Source organism: Chlorocebus sabaeus, chromosome 2 (assembly GCF_047675955.1).
Source record: "Chlorocebus sabaeus isolate Y175 chromosome 2, mChlSab1.0.hap1, whole genome shotgun sequence".
NCBI lineage: Eukaryota > Metazoa > Chordata > Mammalia > Primates > Cercopithecidae > Chlorocebus > Chlorocebus sabaeus.
In genome coordinates, this window is record NC_132905.1 from 36,533,023 (window position 1) to 36,549,146 (window position 16,124).

Below are 16,124 nucleotides of genomic sequence, written 5' to 3' on the forward strand. Positions count from 1 at the left end.
AGGTTACATATAGTCATTTTGTAACGCTCAGACAAAACAGAAAACTTCATGGAAGATAAAATAAGAATCACAAAATCTTTCCCAAAGAGAAAGACCGCTAAATTTTTGTATATATCCTTCCAGAGAATACACAATTGATATGTATATCTATTTTACAAGTATACGTATATAACAAAGACTAGCTTATACTACCCATACTTTCCTATCATTTTTCTTTTCTACCTAAGATATCACTGACCGTCTTTTATATAATAAGGATAGTTCTCAATTATCATCATTGTTTAAATGGAATTCTAATGTGTTAAGTGTCATAAATTAGCAGATTCTCTATTGATAGACATTTAGCTTTTCACATTCTCACTATGAATAATGCTAAGAAGGCAATATAGTTCTTGCACTTTCATGAACATATTCTTTTATGCTATGTACATTATTTCTGGGTCAAAGGGCAAGCAGAGTTTCATTTAATTTTGTTTTTGACATGGGCTATATATTGAGAAATTGCCCTCCCAGGAGCAGTACACAGTTGTTCTTATGCTGTCTCACCCATGCCAGTAGTAGCTAGAAAATACATTTCCAAAGACTGGTGCTAGTTTTCTGTGCATTCTGTGAGTGCTCAATTTAAGCAATAGCCACTTAATGTAACAAAATCTATTCACCTTAATAGCAGAGATTTCTACTTTATCCCTGGCTCACTGCCTATCCCTGGCTCACTGCCCGACTTTTGATCTCAGATATCTAAGTCCAATAAATGTTGTAGCTCCAGGCAAGTGACACAGGTAGCTTTATCCCCCTCCAATCTACCCAGTTACAATCTCTTAAGGCATGTTCTCATCCTTCAAGCATGAAGTTCTTGCCTCTGGCTTTTGTTTCTCTCTTGTTCCTGGCTTCAGTGACCTTGAGTACCCTGGAATCTTCCATATTGAGAAAGAAATGATAGAGGGGAAGGGAGACGGAAAAAAGAATTAAATATATCTATTTTTAAAAAGAAAGACAATTTTAGAATAGACATGACTAGAAGGAGGAAGAAACAGAGGAGGGGGACAGGTATAAAAGCTGGACTTCTCTGAATATACTCTGCTTTGAAGGTTTGACTTTGGAACCATCTAAATATTTTAACCAATACAAAAATATCAAAACTTAAATGGCAATCCCAAAAATCTAAAAGGAATAGAAATCAAATTAGCCTGTGTAATAAATGGGTTGTATAACCACACAAAGGACTATTTGAAATGACTTTCAAAGAGTAATTTGAGTATAATTCCTTATTGGAATATAGCCTAAAAACAGAAGAATTGCAAAATGTTTTCAATGTTTTCAGTAATCATACTGAGACTTTAATACATATATTGTGGGATAAAGGAAATGAATGTTGGTGTCACTGATAGAGATAAGAAATAAAAGTGTAGGTAAAAATTCTGTAATCCTAAATTTGAATTGGAATCTTATATTTTATTTTTAAAATACCTTTTTCTATCCCTGTCCACTGAAAAGCCCTAGAAATATTGACCAACCTAGTAGAAATGATTCCCCTCTCACCCTGGATATTATCTATAAATATAATTTCCCAAAGTCTTATTGAAGAAACTGCTGTTTCTGAGCTTGAAGCAACTATACAAATGTACCTGGAAGATTTTACCATACTGGAAAAAAGCAACTTGCCAAAGACTGCTGAAGTCATATCAAAAAAACAAAGAAGTCAACTTGAAGAGGCTTTCTCTTGGCAAAGATGGGAAAATGTGAACCTTGATAAATAATTGCAAGTATTATTCACAGTAACCAAGACATGTAATCAAACTAGGTGTCTATGAATGGATAAATATATAAAGAAAATGCAATATACACAATGAAATATTATTCAGCCTTTAAAAAGAAGGAAATCCTGCCATTTGTGACAACACGGATGAACCTGGAGGACATTATGCTAAGTGAAATAAGCCAGACACAGGCAGGCAAATACTGCATGATCTCACCTATGTGTGGAATCTTAAAATGTCAAACTCATGGACACAGAGAGTAGGATGGTGGATGCCAAGGGAGTTGAGGGAAATGAAGAAGTACTAGTCAAAGGGTACAAAGTTTCCGTTATGCAGGGTGAGTAAGTTCAGGAGTTTAATGCATAGCATGGGGACTACAGTTAATAATACTCTGTTGTATACTTGAAATTTGCTAAGAGTAGATCTTAAATATTCCTACCACAAAAAAAAAAAAAGGTGACTATGAGAGGTGATTAATATGTTAATTAGCTTGATAGTGGTAATCATGTCACAATGTATATGCCTATCAAAACATCACATTGTACATCACAAAAATATACAATTATTATTTGTCAATTATAACTCAATAAAGTCAGAAACATAAAAATAAAATAACTACAATTAATTGAAACATATTAAACATATCCAAAACTGATAAAGAAAGGTAAAGAATTTGGCCTGGCACAGTGGCTCACACCTGCAATCTCAGCACTTTGGGATGTCAAGGCAGGCACATCACCTGAGGTCAGGAGTTTGAGACCAGCCTGGCCAATATAGCAAAACCCCATCTCTACTAAAAATACAAAAATTAGCCAGGCACGGTAGCGAGCGTCTGTAGTCCCAGCTGCTACTCAGGAGGCTGAGATAGAGAATCACTTGAACCCAGAGGTGGAGGTTGCAGTGAGCCGAGATCACACCACTGTACTCCAGCCTGGGTGACAAAGTGAGACTCTGTCTCAAAAAAAAAAAAAAAAAAAAAAAAGAGAGAGAGAGAAAGAAGGAAAAATGAAGAATTTATCCTGGCTTTTCTGTAAAAACTGCACCTCAGAAGAACCAAATTATTGATAAGGAATTTTACTCTTTAGAAATATTTCCAGCTAATAAATGAAGGAATAATAGCGTTGAAACAAATCACCATTTTGTAATCTCAGGTGAATTTATGGATCTAGGCAATGATCATTAATGGCTGAGAAAATCACAACAAAAGAACAATTAGACATTTATGCCTCCTGATAGAAGTATACAATATCACCTTCAGAGCTGTTTTGCCAAAAAAGAAAAAAAAAAAATCAAACCCAAATCTAATCAAGGCTCTCACTCTAACTCACGTGCTCTAGGATATACCAAGGACAAAGGAAGATCATGAAATACCACCATGGGGATTCAATCAGCAAATTCCGAGATGCAACATTATCCTTCACCCTGCTTGGCCTAAAAGTACAAAATAACAAGAGGAAAAATTAATTTCCAGAGCCAGTTATATTTTGAAAAATCATCAGAAAAGTGAGAATCAAGGATAGAATTTCTAGAAAGTTCCTTCCCCTAAAGCCTTCACACTTGCCTCAGCGTATATATGTGGTTATACCTCTGCCTGTCCCACTGACGGGCTGCCAGTCATTAAATTCAAGCACCAAGAGACAAACTCTTGAAAAAAAAGGCAGCCTAGGAGAAAGCAACATGATTTTTCATGTATTTTAACTTGGTTTTTCGCATAAAATGGTTTCTGAATGTTTCTTAGTTTTCAATGGGGAATAAATAACTTTTAGGGAAATAGATTTGAGCCAATCTGAGGAAGAGTTTGAGATGAAGAGAAGGGTTTGCTGTCTATGAGGAGTGCATTAGGATAGAATCTCTCCAGGAAAAGGTCACCTGTGTTGACTACCTTTATGAGGTGACATTTAAATAAAAGTACTTGTTCAGTTTTCATTGAAAGACATTAAAAGACATCTCCAAAAAATTTTTTTGGGAATGTGAGAAACCTTACTGCACAAATGGTCATGTTTTGTCAAATAAGATTAAAAAAAAAAAAAAAAAACCACACACAGAAAAAAATGAAAAAACATAGCGAAACCCCATCTCTACTAAAAATGCAAAGCTTAGCTGGGCATGGTGGTGGACGCCTGTAATCCCAGCTACTTAGGAGGCTGAAGCAGAATAGCTTGAACCTAGGAGGCAGAGGTTTCAGTGAGCCAAGATCGTGCCATTATACTCCAGCCTGGGTGACAGAGCAAGACACTGTCTCAAAAAAAAAAAAAAAAAAAAGAAAAAGAAAAATTGGAAAAATAAAGTACATGCAGTTTATTTGACAGAGGACTGTTTAACTGAACCATACTACATCCATATATGTGAAGTTATGCAGCAATAGAAAATAATAATGGACATTTAAATTTTTAGATATAAAAACAGCTGTTGAACCTATCACTGAAATTTTAAAAGGAAGCTGAAGAACAAGTACAGTGTAATAAATTATTTGTTTTTTACAATTTAAGTGTAGAGTAAATGTGATTTTTTTTGGGTAGAAGTTCTATAGATTTTAATAAATATTTAGATTCATGTAACCACCACCACAAATAGGACCCACAACAGTTTCATCACCCTAAGAAAAAGTTCCCTGATGCTAACTCCTCTGTAGTCAAACTTTCACCCCACCCATAATCCCTGGCAATCACTGATCTATTTTCCATCACTGTAATTTTTCCTTTTCCAAGAATGTGACATAAATGGAATCACCTAGTATTTAACGTTTTGAGACCAGCTTCTCTCAGCATGTGATATGGTATGTATCTGTGTCTCCACCTAAATCTCATGTTGAATTGTAATCCCCAGTGTTGGAGGTAGAGCCTAGTGAGAGGCCATTGGATCATGGGGACAGATTTCTCATGAATGGTTCAGTACCATCCCGTTGGTACTGTCCTAAGGATAGTGAGTGAGTTCTGCAGAGATCTGGTTTAAGCATGAAGCACCTCCCCACTCTCTCTCTTGCTCCTGCTCTGGCTATGCCATGTGCCTGCTTAGCCTTCTGCCATGATTGTAAGTTTCCTGAAGCCTCCCCAGAAGCCGAGCAGATGCCAGCATCATGCTTCCTACACAGCCTGCCAAACAGTGAGTCAATTAAACCTCTTTTTTTTAAATAAATCACCCAGTCCCAGGTATATCTCTACAACAATGTGAGAACAACCTAATAACAGCATGTCTTTGAGATTCATCCAAGTTCCTACCAGTATCAGTAACTCATTCCTTTTTACTGCTGAGCATGATCGTATTCTATGGATGTGGTACCTTTGTTTACCCATTCACTCATTGAAGGGCATTTGGGTTGTTTCCAGCTTTTGGCTATCACAAATAAAGTTTCTTTGATGGCCAGGCATAGTGACTTACCCCTGTAATCCCAACACTTTGGGAGGCCGAGGTGGGAGTATCGCTTGAGGTCAAGAGTTCGGGACCAGCATGGCCAAAATAGTGAAACCCTGTCTCTACTAAAAGCACAAAAATTAACTGGGCGTGGTGGCACACACCTGTAGTCCCAGCTACTTGGGAGGCTGAGGCAGGAGAATCGCTTGAACCCGGGAGGTGGAGGTTACAGTGAGCCAAGATTGCACCACTGCACTCCAGCCTGGGCAATAGAAAGAGACTCTGTCTCAAAAACAAATAAATAAGTAAAAATAAAGTTGATATGAGCAGTTTTTACAGATGTTTGTGTGACTATAAGATTTTGTTTCACTAGGGTAAATACCAGGTTTAGGATTGCTAGGTCCTGAGGTACGTGTATGTTTACCTTTCAAATAAACTGACAAACCATTTTCTAGAGTGACTGCAATTTCCAGTTATCCTGCAGCCTCATCAGCAATAGGTGTAGTCAGAAACTTCTTATTTTCGTAATTTTTATCAATGTGCACAATTGTTTTTAAAATTCACAAAATTAAAAGAAAATATATTGTGCACTATTTGTGTAAATGAAGCAAAACACAAACACACAAAAGGAAGATAAAAATAAGAAACTAATTCAAGAAACTAAAGAAAGAAAAAATTAACTTTTTAAAATTAGAATAAAGACATATATATGTAATAGGGATAGTTTGAAACACTCCCAAACATCTGTTCTGAGCCAACAACAATCAGATAGTGTGAGGGCGATACAAATTAAATGTGAGACTTAACTCTCCCCGTTAAAAATAAGGAAACAGGCTTACCCAACTGCCCCCCCAACCCTTCTCTTTCTCTGTCTCTTTGAAATGTATGTAAATCTTTTTAAAATGTAAATAGCCCTCTAGCCAGTTTTACAACCCAGGAATATCTTTCTCAAATACCTAGGAGCCATCTCTTTGAAATGTAAGCATCCAGAAAGATAGTGCTCCTATCTCTGAATTTATATGAGTGGGTAGGACTCTAACTTTGGCAAGTTCCTTGCTCCAAGTTACAAAACCACCTGCTGTCACAAGGATATGAGAATTTTATTTTTCCTTTGGTTAAAGCCAACTAGCGAACACAGATGGCCACTCCAACTATCAGGTGAACCTAAACTATGTGTATGTCAAATGGTACTTCTAAGTTCTCCTATTTGAGAACCAGTTATTGTTTGTCTTGAGAGCATATCTGTAATGGGTTCTTATCTTCTTCAGGATATAAACAAGTAGGATTTCTTTCTGTCTTTGCAAACTCTTAGTGAATTGCCTGTGATGTGCATCACATTCTGGTTCGATGCTTATTCAATGGCAATTGTTTTCTTTCTCTTCTACCTTTGTGGAGAGGTTTTCTAGGTTAAGAGAAGATTTTGTTTTTAATTATATTTCCCCCACAATAGCAACACATCCCCAATCACACACACACACGCACACACACACACACACACACTACAGGTAATTAGACAGGCCTGAGCAGGGCAGGAGAGGGCTCTTCCCCCACCCACTACGAATGTCAGTGATGTTTCTGAAATTATCGCATTGACTCTCTAAAAGTGATAAATTGGGCAGCACAGTGGCTCATGTCTGTAATCCCAGCACTTTGGGAGGCCGAGGTGGACAGATCCCTTGAGGTCTGGAGTTCAAAACTAGCCTGGTCAACGTGGTAAAAATCCCATCTCTACTAAAAATACAAAAAGTAGCTGAGCATGGTAGTAGACACCTGTAATCCCAGCTACTCAGGAGGCTGAGGCAGGAGAATCGCTTGAACCCAGAAGGTGGAGGTTTCAGCAAGCCAAGATTGCCCCACTGCAGTCCAACCTGGGCAACAGAGTGAGGCTCTGTCTCAAAATAAATACATAAGTAAAATACGTGAGAACACATGATACTTATCTTTCTGTGCCTGACTTGCTTCACTTAAGATAATGGCCTCCAGTTCCTTCCATGTTGCTGCAAAAGACATGATTTCATTCTTTTTGTGGAGGGCTCATATTCCATTGTGTATATAGACCATAATTTCTTTATCCAATCGTCTGTTGATGGACACTCAGTTGATTCCATATCTTTGCCATCATGAATAATGCCGTAATAAACATACAAGTGGAGATATATTTTGATGTGATTATTTCTTTTCCTTTGGGTAGATACCTAGTAGTAGGATTGCTGGATCAAAATGGCAGGTGCCTGTAATCCCAGCTACTCAAGAGGTTGAGGCAGGGGAATCGCTTGAAACTGGGAGGTGGAAGTTTCAGTGAGCCGAGATCGTGCCACTGCACTCCAGCCTGGATGACAGAGCAAGACTCGGTCTCAAGAAGGAAAAAAAAAAAAAAAAAAAACAATGCTGGGTGATTACCCTTATATGCGTTTCCTGGATGAGCCATTTTTTAAATTATTTTTTGTTGGAAATTTCCTTGCAGAGCTGTTGCACATTGTGGGAGGTTAACCCCCAGACACTCCCACGAGGCCCCAGTCACTCAGGGGTGCCTTTGGCTGGGAGGAGCTGAAAAATTCAGTCTCTTATTTATCTATGAAAACAACAGTTCAGTTCCTCACACAAATGCACACAGATAAACCAAATTTAGACAGATTTTAGGAGAAAAAGCAATCGAGAATTCCTTTTAGAATGCATCTCCCAACTAGAATTAGGATCCTTAAACAACAACTTCTTAGGAGAAAACCAGCTCAGAATAAATCAAGGACCGTGAACCAAAGGGAGGTCTGGGGCTCAGGAGGACTTACCAGTTAGTTCCACCAGAGGAGAAGCTCGAAGCTGCAATGCGCCCCCTGCTGGTGGTACCTTAGCTCTGGTTTTGGGCAACTCCTTTAGGGTCCTGAGTCTTCTCTGAGGCCTCACGTGTTTGGGCACCAAATTATTGTTGACGGAAAGAGCCAAACTCTGTAAAATATTTTAAGAGATTTATTCTGAGCCAAAGATGAGTAACCATGGCCCGTGACACAGCACTCAGGAGGTCCTGAGAACATGTGCCCAAGGTGATCAGGGTACAGCTTGGTTTTGTATATTTTAGGAAGGCATGACACATCAATCAAATACATTTAAGAAATACTTTGGTTATTTGGAAGTCCCCACGGGGCGGGGGACGGGGACTTAAAAGCTACAGGTAAATTTAAATATTTTCTGGTTGACAATTAGTTGAGTTTATCTGAAGACCTGGGATCAATGGAAAGGAATGTTCAGGTTAACATAAAGGATTGTGGAGTCCAAGTTTTACTGTGCAGAGAAATCTCTCAGAGAGCAGACTTCAGAGAGAGAGCAGATTGTAAAATGTTTCTTATCAGACCTAAAAGGGTGCCTGGCTCTTAGTTGATTATCTCCTGGATCTGGAAAGGAAGGGGGAAAAAAGGGCGGGGGAGGGGCGAGGGATTCTCTACAGAATGTGGATTTTTTCCACAAAAGATTTTGTAGGGCAATTTCAAAGTGTGGCAAGGCAATATATTTTGTGGTAAAACATTGTAATTGTCTTTTTTTTTTTTTTTTTTTTTTTTTTTTTTTTTTTTGAGACGGGGTCTCGATCTGTCGCCCAGGCTGGAGTGCAGTGGTGCGATCTCTGCTCACTGCGAGCTCCGCCTCCTGGGTTCACGCCATTCTCCTGTCTCAGCCTCCCGAGTAGCTGGGACTACAGGTGCGTGCCACCATGCCCGGCTAATTTTTTTGTATTTTTGCTAGAGACGGGGTTTTACCGTATTAGCCAGGATGGTCTCGGTCGCCTGACCTCGTGATCCGCCCACCTCGGCCTCCCAAAGTGCTGGGATTACAAGTGTGAGCCACCGCACCCGGCCAAGACATTGTGATTTTCTTCCTTGTTATGCCATAGTCAGATTGAAAACTAAGTCACAATATACAGGGTCATATAAAACCCATCTGATAAGAATTTATGGTTTGTAGGGCATAACTCCCTAGATCCCTTAGGTAGGAATTTGGGCAAGATAAAAAATCAGAGTTTAGTCCTCAATTCCTTAAGATAAATCTCTTTCTATCTCCCTCTCTATCTCATATCTCCATCCTATTTTCTGGAAAACTCTGACTAATGCAAGAAATTAAAGAGACAAAACACAGGATACAATATCTTAAACAACAAAATACTATTCAGCCATAAAAAAGAATGAAATCCTGTCATTCATGGAACATGGATGAGCTAAAGCAGTGGTCCCCAGTCTTTTAGGCACCAGGCACCGGTACAGTGGAAGACAATTTGTCCTTGGTTGGAAGGGGGCGGGAGGATGGTTTTGGGATGAAACTGTCCCATCTCAGACCATCAGGCAGTAGTTAGATTTTTATAAGGAGTGTGCAACCTAAATCCCTCGCATGTGCAGTTCACAATAGGGTTTGTGCTCCTGTGAGAATCTAATGCTTCTGCACATCTGACAGGAGACAGAGCTCCAGGGTAATGCTCACCTGCCACTCACCTCCTGCTGTGCTCCCAGTTCCTAGCAGGCCACGGCCCCCTACCAATCCACGGCCCAGGAATGGGGACCCCTGGCCTAGAAGACATTATGTTAAGTGAGATAAGTCAGGCACAGTAATATAAATGCTGCACATTCTCACTTATCTGTGGTAACTAAAAAAGTTGAGCTTACAGGCCGGGTGTTATGGCTCACACCTGTAATTCCAGCACTTTGGGAGGCCAAGGTGGGCAGATCACCTGAGGCCAGGAGTTTGAGACAAGTGCCCTTTCTCCTAGGAGCTGAAAAAAGACCTATCTCTACTAAAAATATAAAAATTAGCTGGGTATGGTGGCAGGTGCCTGTAATCCTAGCTGCTCAGGAGGCTGAGGCACGAGAATCGCTTGAACCTGGGAGACAGAGATTGCAGTGAACCAAGATTGCACCACTGCACTCCAGCCTGGGAGACAGGGCGAGACTCCATCTCAAAAAAAAAAAAAAAAAAGTGTCAAGCTTACAGTAGAGAGTAAAATAATGTAGCAGGTAGAAGGGGATACAGAGAGGTTGGTTAACAAACACAAAATCACAGCTAGATAGGAGGAATAAGTTCTAGGGTTCCGTAGCTCTGTAGGGTGACTATAGCCAACAATCGTTTATTGCATATTTTCAAACAGCTAGAAGAGAGGATTTTGAATGTTCTCACACAAAGAAATGAGAAATGTTTGAGGTACCCTTATTTGATCATTACACATTGTGTACATGTATTGAAATATCACTCTGTATCCCATAAATATGCATAATTATTATGTCAATCAAAAATAAAATTTTTAATTAAAAAATACATTTTAAAAATCAATACAATATCTGACCTGACACTGCAATCTCAACTGAAGGAGGAAACCAATGCTATAAAAGGCATTATTAGGTCAACTGGCAAATTGGAATACAGATAGATAGATAGATAGATAGATAGATAGATAGATAGATAGATAGATGATAGACTAGATAAAAGTGGTGTCCATTTAAATTTATGGAGCTAATAACTGTACTGTCATATAGAAGAATATCCCTATTCTTAGGAAATACACACTGAACTATTTGGGAGTAAAAGGCCATGATAATATAAGGCAACGAACATATAAACTTATGCTTAATAGATTCAAAAAAGAAAATATACAAAGATATATAGAGAAACTAATATAGATATGTATATATCTATAGATACAGAGAGGTGGGGCAAATGCTAAAGCAAGAAAGACAAAATGTCAACAATAGGCAAATCTCAGGGGAGCTGGGGAAAGGGTATTGTACAGTTTGTATTTTGCAGCTGGTATGTTTTAAATTATTTTTTTGTTGTTGTTGTTGTTGTTGAGACAGAGTCTCGCTTTGTCACCCAGACTGGAGTGCAGTGGCCGGATCTCAGCTCACTGCAAGCTCCGCCTCCCGGGTTCACGCCATTCCCCTGCCTCAGCCTCCCGAGTAGCTGGGACTACAGGCACCCGCCACCTCGCCCGGCTAGGTTTTTGTATTTTTTGGTAGAGACGGGGTTTCACCGTGTTAGCCAGGATGGTCTCGATCTCCTGGCCTTGTGATCCGCCCGTCTCGGCCTCCCAAAGTGCTGGGATTACAGGCTTGAGCCACCGCGCCCAGCCTAAATTATTTTTAAATGAAAAGATTTTTTAATAGGTTGAGGAAATTGGAGTGACTTATATTTATGACATCCAATGGACTATGCATGCTGTATGGAAACAAGGAGAAAATAAATGTCATCATTGCTTAACACGTGAAGGGTAAAAAGACAATTAATTCATTGAAGACTATGCGCAGAAACACAAAAGCCTTTGCTTCTGTGGTAATAGGTTTACCAAAGGCACAAAGGGGGTTGTATATATTTTAGGATTATAATTTACATAACTTAATTGGAAAAATTACAGATTTTAAGATATTTTTACAAATCTGAGCGACTGTAAAGACTGCTAAAGTCTTGGGACTTATTCTTACCAAGTCCCAGATCTTTTGTTTTGTTTTGTTTTGTTTTGTTTTGTTTTGTTTTGTTTTGTATTGTGCCTGCAATCAAACCAGGTTTTTTAGACCACGAAAACGTGAGAAGCTAGAGTTGCTCTACTCAGTTGACCCAAACCAGGACTCCTGAGATTATTCCCTTATACGACAGGCACCACATCCGAGAAAGGATTCTGGAAACGTGAGCTGGAACACAAAAGAACTGTCTTGATGGGAAACACACTCCAAAGGACGCCATTGTGGGGAGGAAAACACAAAATATTTCTTGAGAAGAATATGGAGATGGCAAAGTCTCTAACCTCCAGAAACCTTAAACTCTAGGGGAAGAAAGCAAAAATTTAGGGGCAAGAGTATTCATATTAAAACTCAAACAATAAGTAGTTTTTCTATAAACTATCTTTTTTTTCTAATGGTGAAAGTACACACAATCATTCTCTCCAAACTCAGACGTTTTAGACAAATAGATAATAGAGAGAGAGAGAGAAAGATGATAGATAGATAGATAGATATACATACATGCATACTATATACATATATACTTACATATGTTGGTACATAGATGTTTCTTTATCAAAGATTAAGTTATTCTAGATGCATATCTTGTAGCCTACATTTTTACACTTTTCATCATTTTTAATAACTGCGTACTGCTCTATTATATGCTATATTTTCTGTATTAGATTAGATCCATGTTTTATCACCATTTAGGTGGCTTTTGGTTTTCTGTTACTGTAATGTTGAGATAAACCTCTTTATGTACTTGTTCAATTATTCCCATTAAACAAAAGCCCAAGGTGCAAAGTTTCTGAGTAAAAAAAATAGGCACATTTTAAGGCTTCTGATGTATATTGCCAAATTGTGCTAAAAAGAAAAGCTCTACCAATTAACACTCCCAGCAACAATGCCAAGAGAATGCTAGTTTCCCTACATCTCACCAACACTGGCTGGAATGCATCGTTTTAGAGATGAATGCTGGGAACCGATGCACTCTTTGCTCTACCTCTCCCCCTCCTAACAGTCTAGAACACAGGCGCTCAATAAATCAATCCAGGCTCCAGTCCAGCAGACATTCTGATCTAATCTGACTGCTCTGGGTAACAGAAAAGTCTCCCTTGGTTCACTGCCCAGTATCCTGGCGTCATGAGAATCCTATAAAGGCAGTAGCTCCAGGCACATTACAGAGGGACCCAACTCCACTAAACCACCACCAGCTCCCCAAGTCACCCCTTCAGCCATGAAGTTCCTGCTCCTGGTCTTGGCAGCCCTTGGATTCCTGACCCAAGTGATCCCACGTAAACTGGATAAACAGGAGGAAGGGAGAACTGGGAACAAGGAACACTAGCAGATCTGGTTGCTCTGGTGCTAGATGAGCCAGGTTGGGTGGAGGCAGGGCTCACCCCACTAGTTCCAGTCTAAGATAGAGATCTCCTAACGACCACCACTAGCCTTGATATCCCACACCCAAACACCACCCTATATAACCTTTATAAAAATTTGTTTTCTATTCTAAAATGATAGTCACCCTCAACCTGAACCAAAATATCTTCTTTCAATTTATGTGAGCTCCTTTTATCTAACCTCCCAAGACACACTGAAGGCTTCTGTCATCACCATGTGCATCCACTGAAATCAGCCCTGGGTTGGAGCTCAAAGGAGGTATTGAGCCTAGAAGGAAAAGATTGAGGTTCCCAGCCCTATGCTCAACAGAAAGCTGGCAGGTGGGGGATGGAAGTAGACCTCTTAGAGGGCTAGTTCCCACAGGATGGTAAGCAATGGGTTCAGCTCAAACCCTGGGGCTAGGAGGTAATGCAGGGTCAGAAAGAGACAGACAGACACACAGAGAGCAGGAAGAGAGACAGATCAGAGGAGGGCCAGGCAATGGATGTGAAGAAAGCCAGAGAGGCCTGAGGGTGCTCGAAGAGGCCCCTGCTGTGAGCCAATGGCAGACACAGAGCACTGAGGTAAACAGATTTTACCAGAGGGTGAAATGGTGCCCAGCACTGTGTGAATGCAAAAATGCCCTGTCACTAGCAACCATTATTTTCTTTTTAAATGGTTTTGGAGAATGATTTGACTCCTCCCACTTTGCCCCAGGTTGACTGATATTGACAGTTTTAGAGTCTATGAAAACAAGTATGGCAGAAACACCTTAAAAGGGAGCCTGTGGGGTGAGTGAGAATAGCCCCATTTCTCCCTTTTGAGTATCCAAGCTCCTCCCTGACCATGAAGACCTGGCTCCCCACCCCTGTTTTCACCCATACATCCTATTCTGCAGTATCAAATTTAGCAAAAAGCTTCAAAGATGCAGATACTGGTAAAGAAGAAGAGCTCCTCAGACAGAGTTCCCCAAGGCCATCAATCCAGGAAAGTTCTGTCTCCTCCTCACTGGGTTTCCCGAGTCTCATTTGCACAACATCCTAAGGATATATCTCAGAACAGAAAGCCAAACACTCCATCTGGCGCTGGCAGGTGAGCAGTCCTGTGCTGCTTCTAACCACGACCTCTCTGTCTTGTCCTCTCCCATACAGCCAGTGGGGGTGGGTCAAAATGTGTGAGTGACACCCCGGGATACTGCAGGACACATTGCCACCGGGGGGAGACAGCATTGTTCATGTGCAGCCCTTTCAGAAAATGCTGCATCAGCTACTCCTTCCTGCCTCAGCCTGACCTACCGCAGCTCGTCGGGAACCACTGGCCATCAAGGAGCGGAAACACACAAAGGAAAAACAAGAAGCAACAAACGACCGTAACGCCATAATAACCCCTCCTGTCACCCCCACCAACTCAAAGAAATATCATTTCCACAGTTCCAGTTCCTCCTACGTTGTTGAGAACTAGCCAAGTCTCCTCCTTGTGGGGCAGATATCTATAGCCAACCCCAAAACTTCTGTCTTCTATCATTCTGTCATTCATCTAATAACTAATTTGGAGTTTGTATCTATCTTATGAGAGCAATCATCATGCAGACTCGTCCACAGGGGATCTGTCAGTTTGGGTCCTCCAAATGAAAAATGCCAAGACAGAATTGGACATGCAAAAGATTGACTGGGAGAACACACCTCTGATGGACAAAGGTGAGAGAGAGCAACCACAGGCAAGGAGAACCTTCAGACTGCAGTGCTGACCTAATACGTATCAAAGGAGAGAGGGATAGAGAAGGACTGAATAGAAGGAGACTGAGACTGTAGCTCTAAGAAAGTCTTAGCCAAACAGATGGGGAGGCCCAAAGCAAGGCTTGCTCCTCAGAGGAGCTCCCACAGGGCAGGAATAGCCAGGTTCTCATATCCCAGGGGTTCAGTCTTTGGCTGAGAACAGTCCTTGGAGAACATGGGGTGACTGCTACCATTGGTCTGGAAGTATGACAGCTTGAGGCTGTCCACCAACTATCCCCCTGAAGCAAGTTCTCTTGAAAGGAAATCTGAACAGTGCTGCCATGGAGTATAAGGAGGAAGAGAAAGGAGCTAAAAGTCTAGGTTTGCCCAGCTAGGTAGACTGACTTGTGAAGTATTTATTTATTCATTTGAGTAACAAAGCAGACAGAATACATAGCCGCCATTGGTAGTACACCCTGAAAGCAAGGAAGGCATGATGCTGGTGACTCAAACGTACCTACCCATGGTGTAAAATTGGCATAATCCTCCTGGGAAGCTGTGCAGAAATAAGCACAGAGAAGCAGAACTCTACTTGTTTAATCCACTAAACGTTACTTCTGGAAATTGGTTCATCATAAATTATCCAAGAGAAGTAAAAAGTTATGGGCACAAAGATTTTTCCATATAATATTATTTAAAATGCTGAGAAAATGAAAAAATCTAAATGGTGAAATATATACTAATGCCATCTATAAATACAAACAAATAGAATGCTTATAAAATAATGGAACATAATAACATTATTCAAAATTGCATTTATGCTGTAGTTGTCAAAATTGTCTCCTTATATGATACAAAAATCATTAAAATTATGACTTTTTTGTTTGGTTGGAAAGCAGAATTATGCATAAATTTCCTCTTACAGTTTGATGCCCATTAGTTTTATGTAATATTTATTTGACAGGTACTAACTTCTATTTGAGAAGAACAAACCAAAACACTCAGGCCTAAATAATTAAAAGCAGTCCTAAAAACTAGCAAACCAGATAAGAAAAGATGTTAATGCCTATTCCCTAACTTATATCTTAGACCAAAATTAATTCTAGATGGTTTTAAAATGACAGTGTAAAAGCAAAGTATTAAAAGATTGTGTGGTCAAATATTCAATTTAAGAGCAAGGAAATTCTTATAAATATAACAATAGAGGCAGAACTCATGTAAGATTAAATTGATTAGGTGGCATTAAATATTAAGTTCCTGTGTATGTCAAAAGGTATCATTTTGAAATTCATCCATCTTACTGGGTATTGCAGGAGTTCGTTCCTTTTTGTTTATAAATACTCTTCTGTCATATGAAGAGTATTTATTTATACACTGATTTGTTGATGGACATTTGGGTTGTTCCCAGTTTATGGCTATTGCAAATAAAGCTTCTATGCACATTTATGTACAAA

At 39.8% G+C, this 16,124-nt stretch overlaps 1 protein-coding gene across 1 annotated transcript; it reads left to right on the forward strand.

The window, feature by feature from the left end:
* Positions 1-12,361: 12,361 nt before the first annotated feature.
* DEFB132 (defensin beta 132) lies at positions 12,362-16,124 on the forward strand. Its single transcript, XM_008019786.3, has 2 exons — positions 12,362-12,870; positions 14,107-16,124. Exons 1-2 carry the CDS (start codon positions 12,813-12,815, stop codon positions 14,334-14,336), a joined length of 288 nt encoding a protein of 95 aa, XP_008017977.2. The 5' UTR covers positions 12,362-12,812; the 3' UTR covers positions 14,337-16,124.

Coding starts and splice junctions, on each gene's coding strand:
- DEFB132 (XM_008019786.3), top strand. CDS start 12,813: ATGAAGTTCCTGCTCCTGGTCTTGGCAGCCCTTGGATTCCTGACCCAA. Junction 12,871..14,106: donor CCTGACCCAAGTGATCCCAC/GTAAACTGGATA, acceptor TCTCCCATACAG/CCAGTGGGGGTGGGTCAAAA.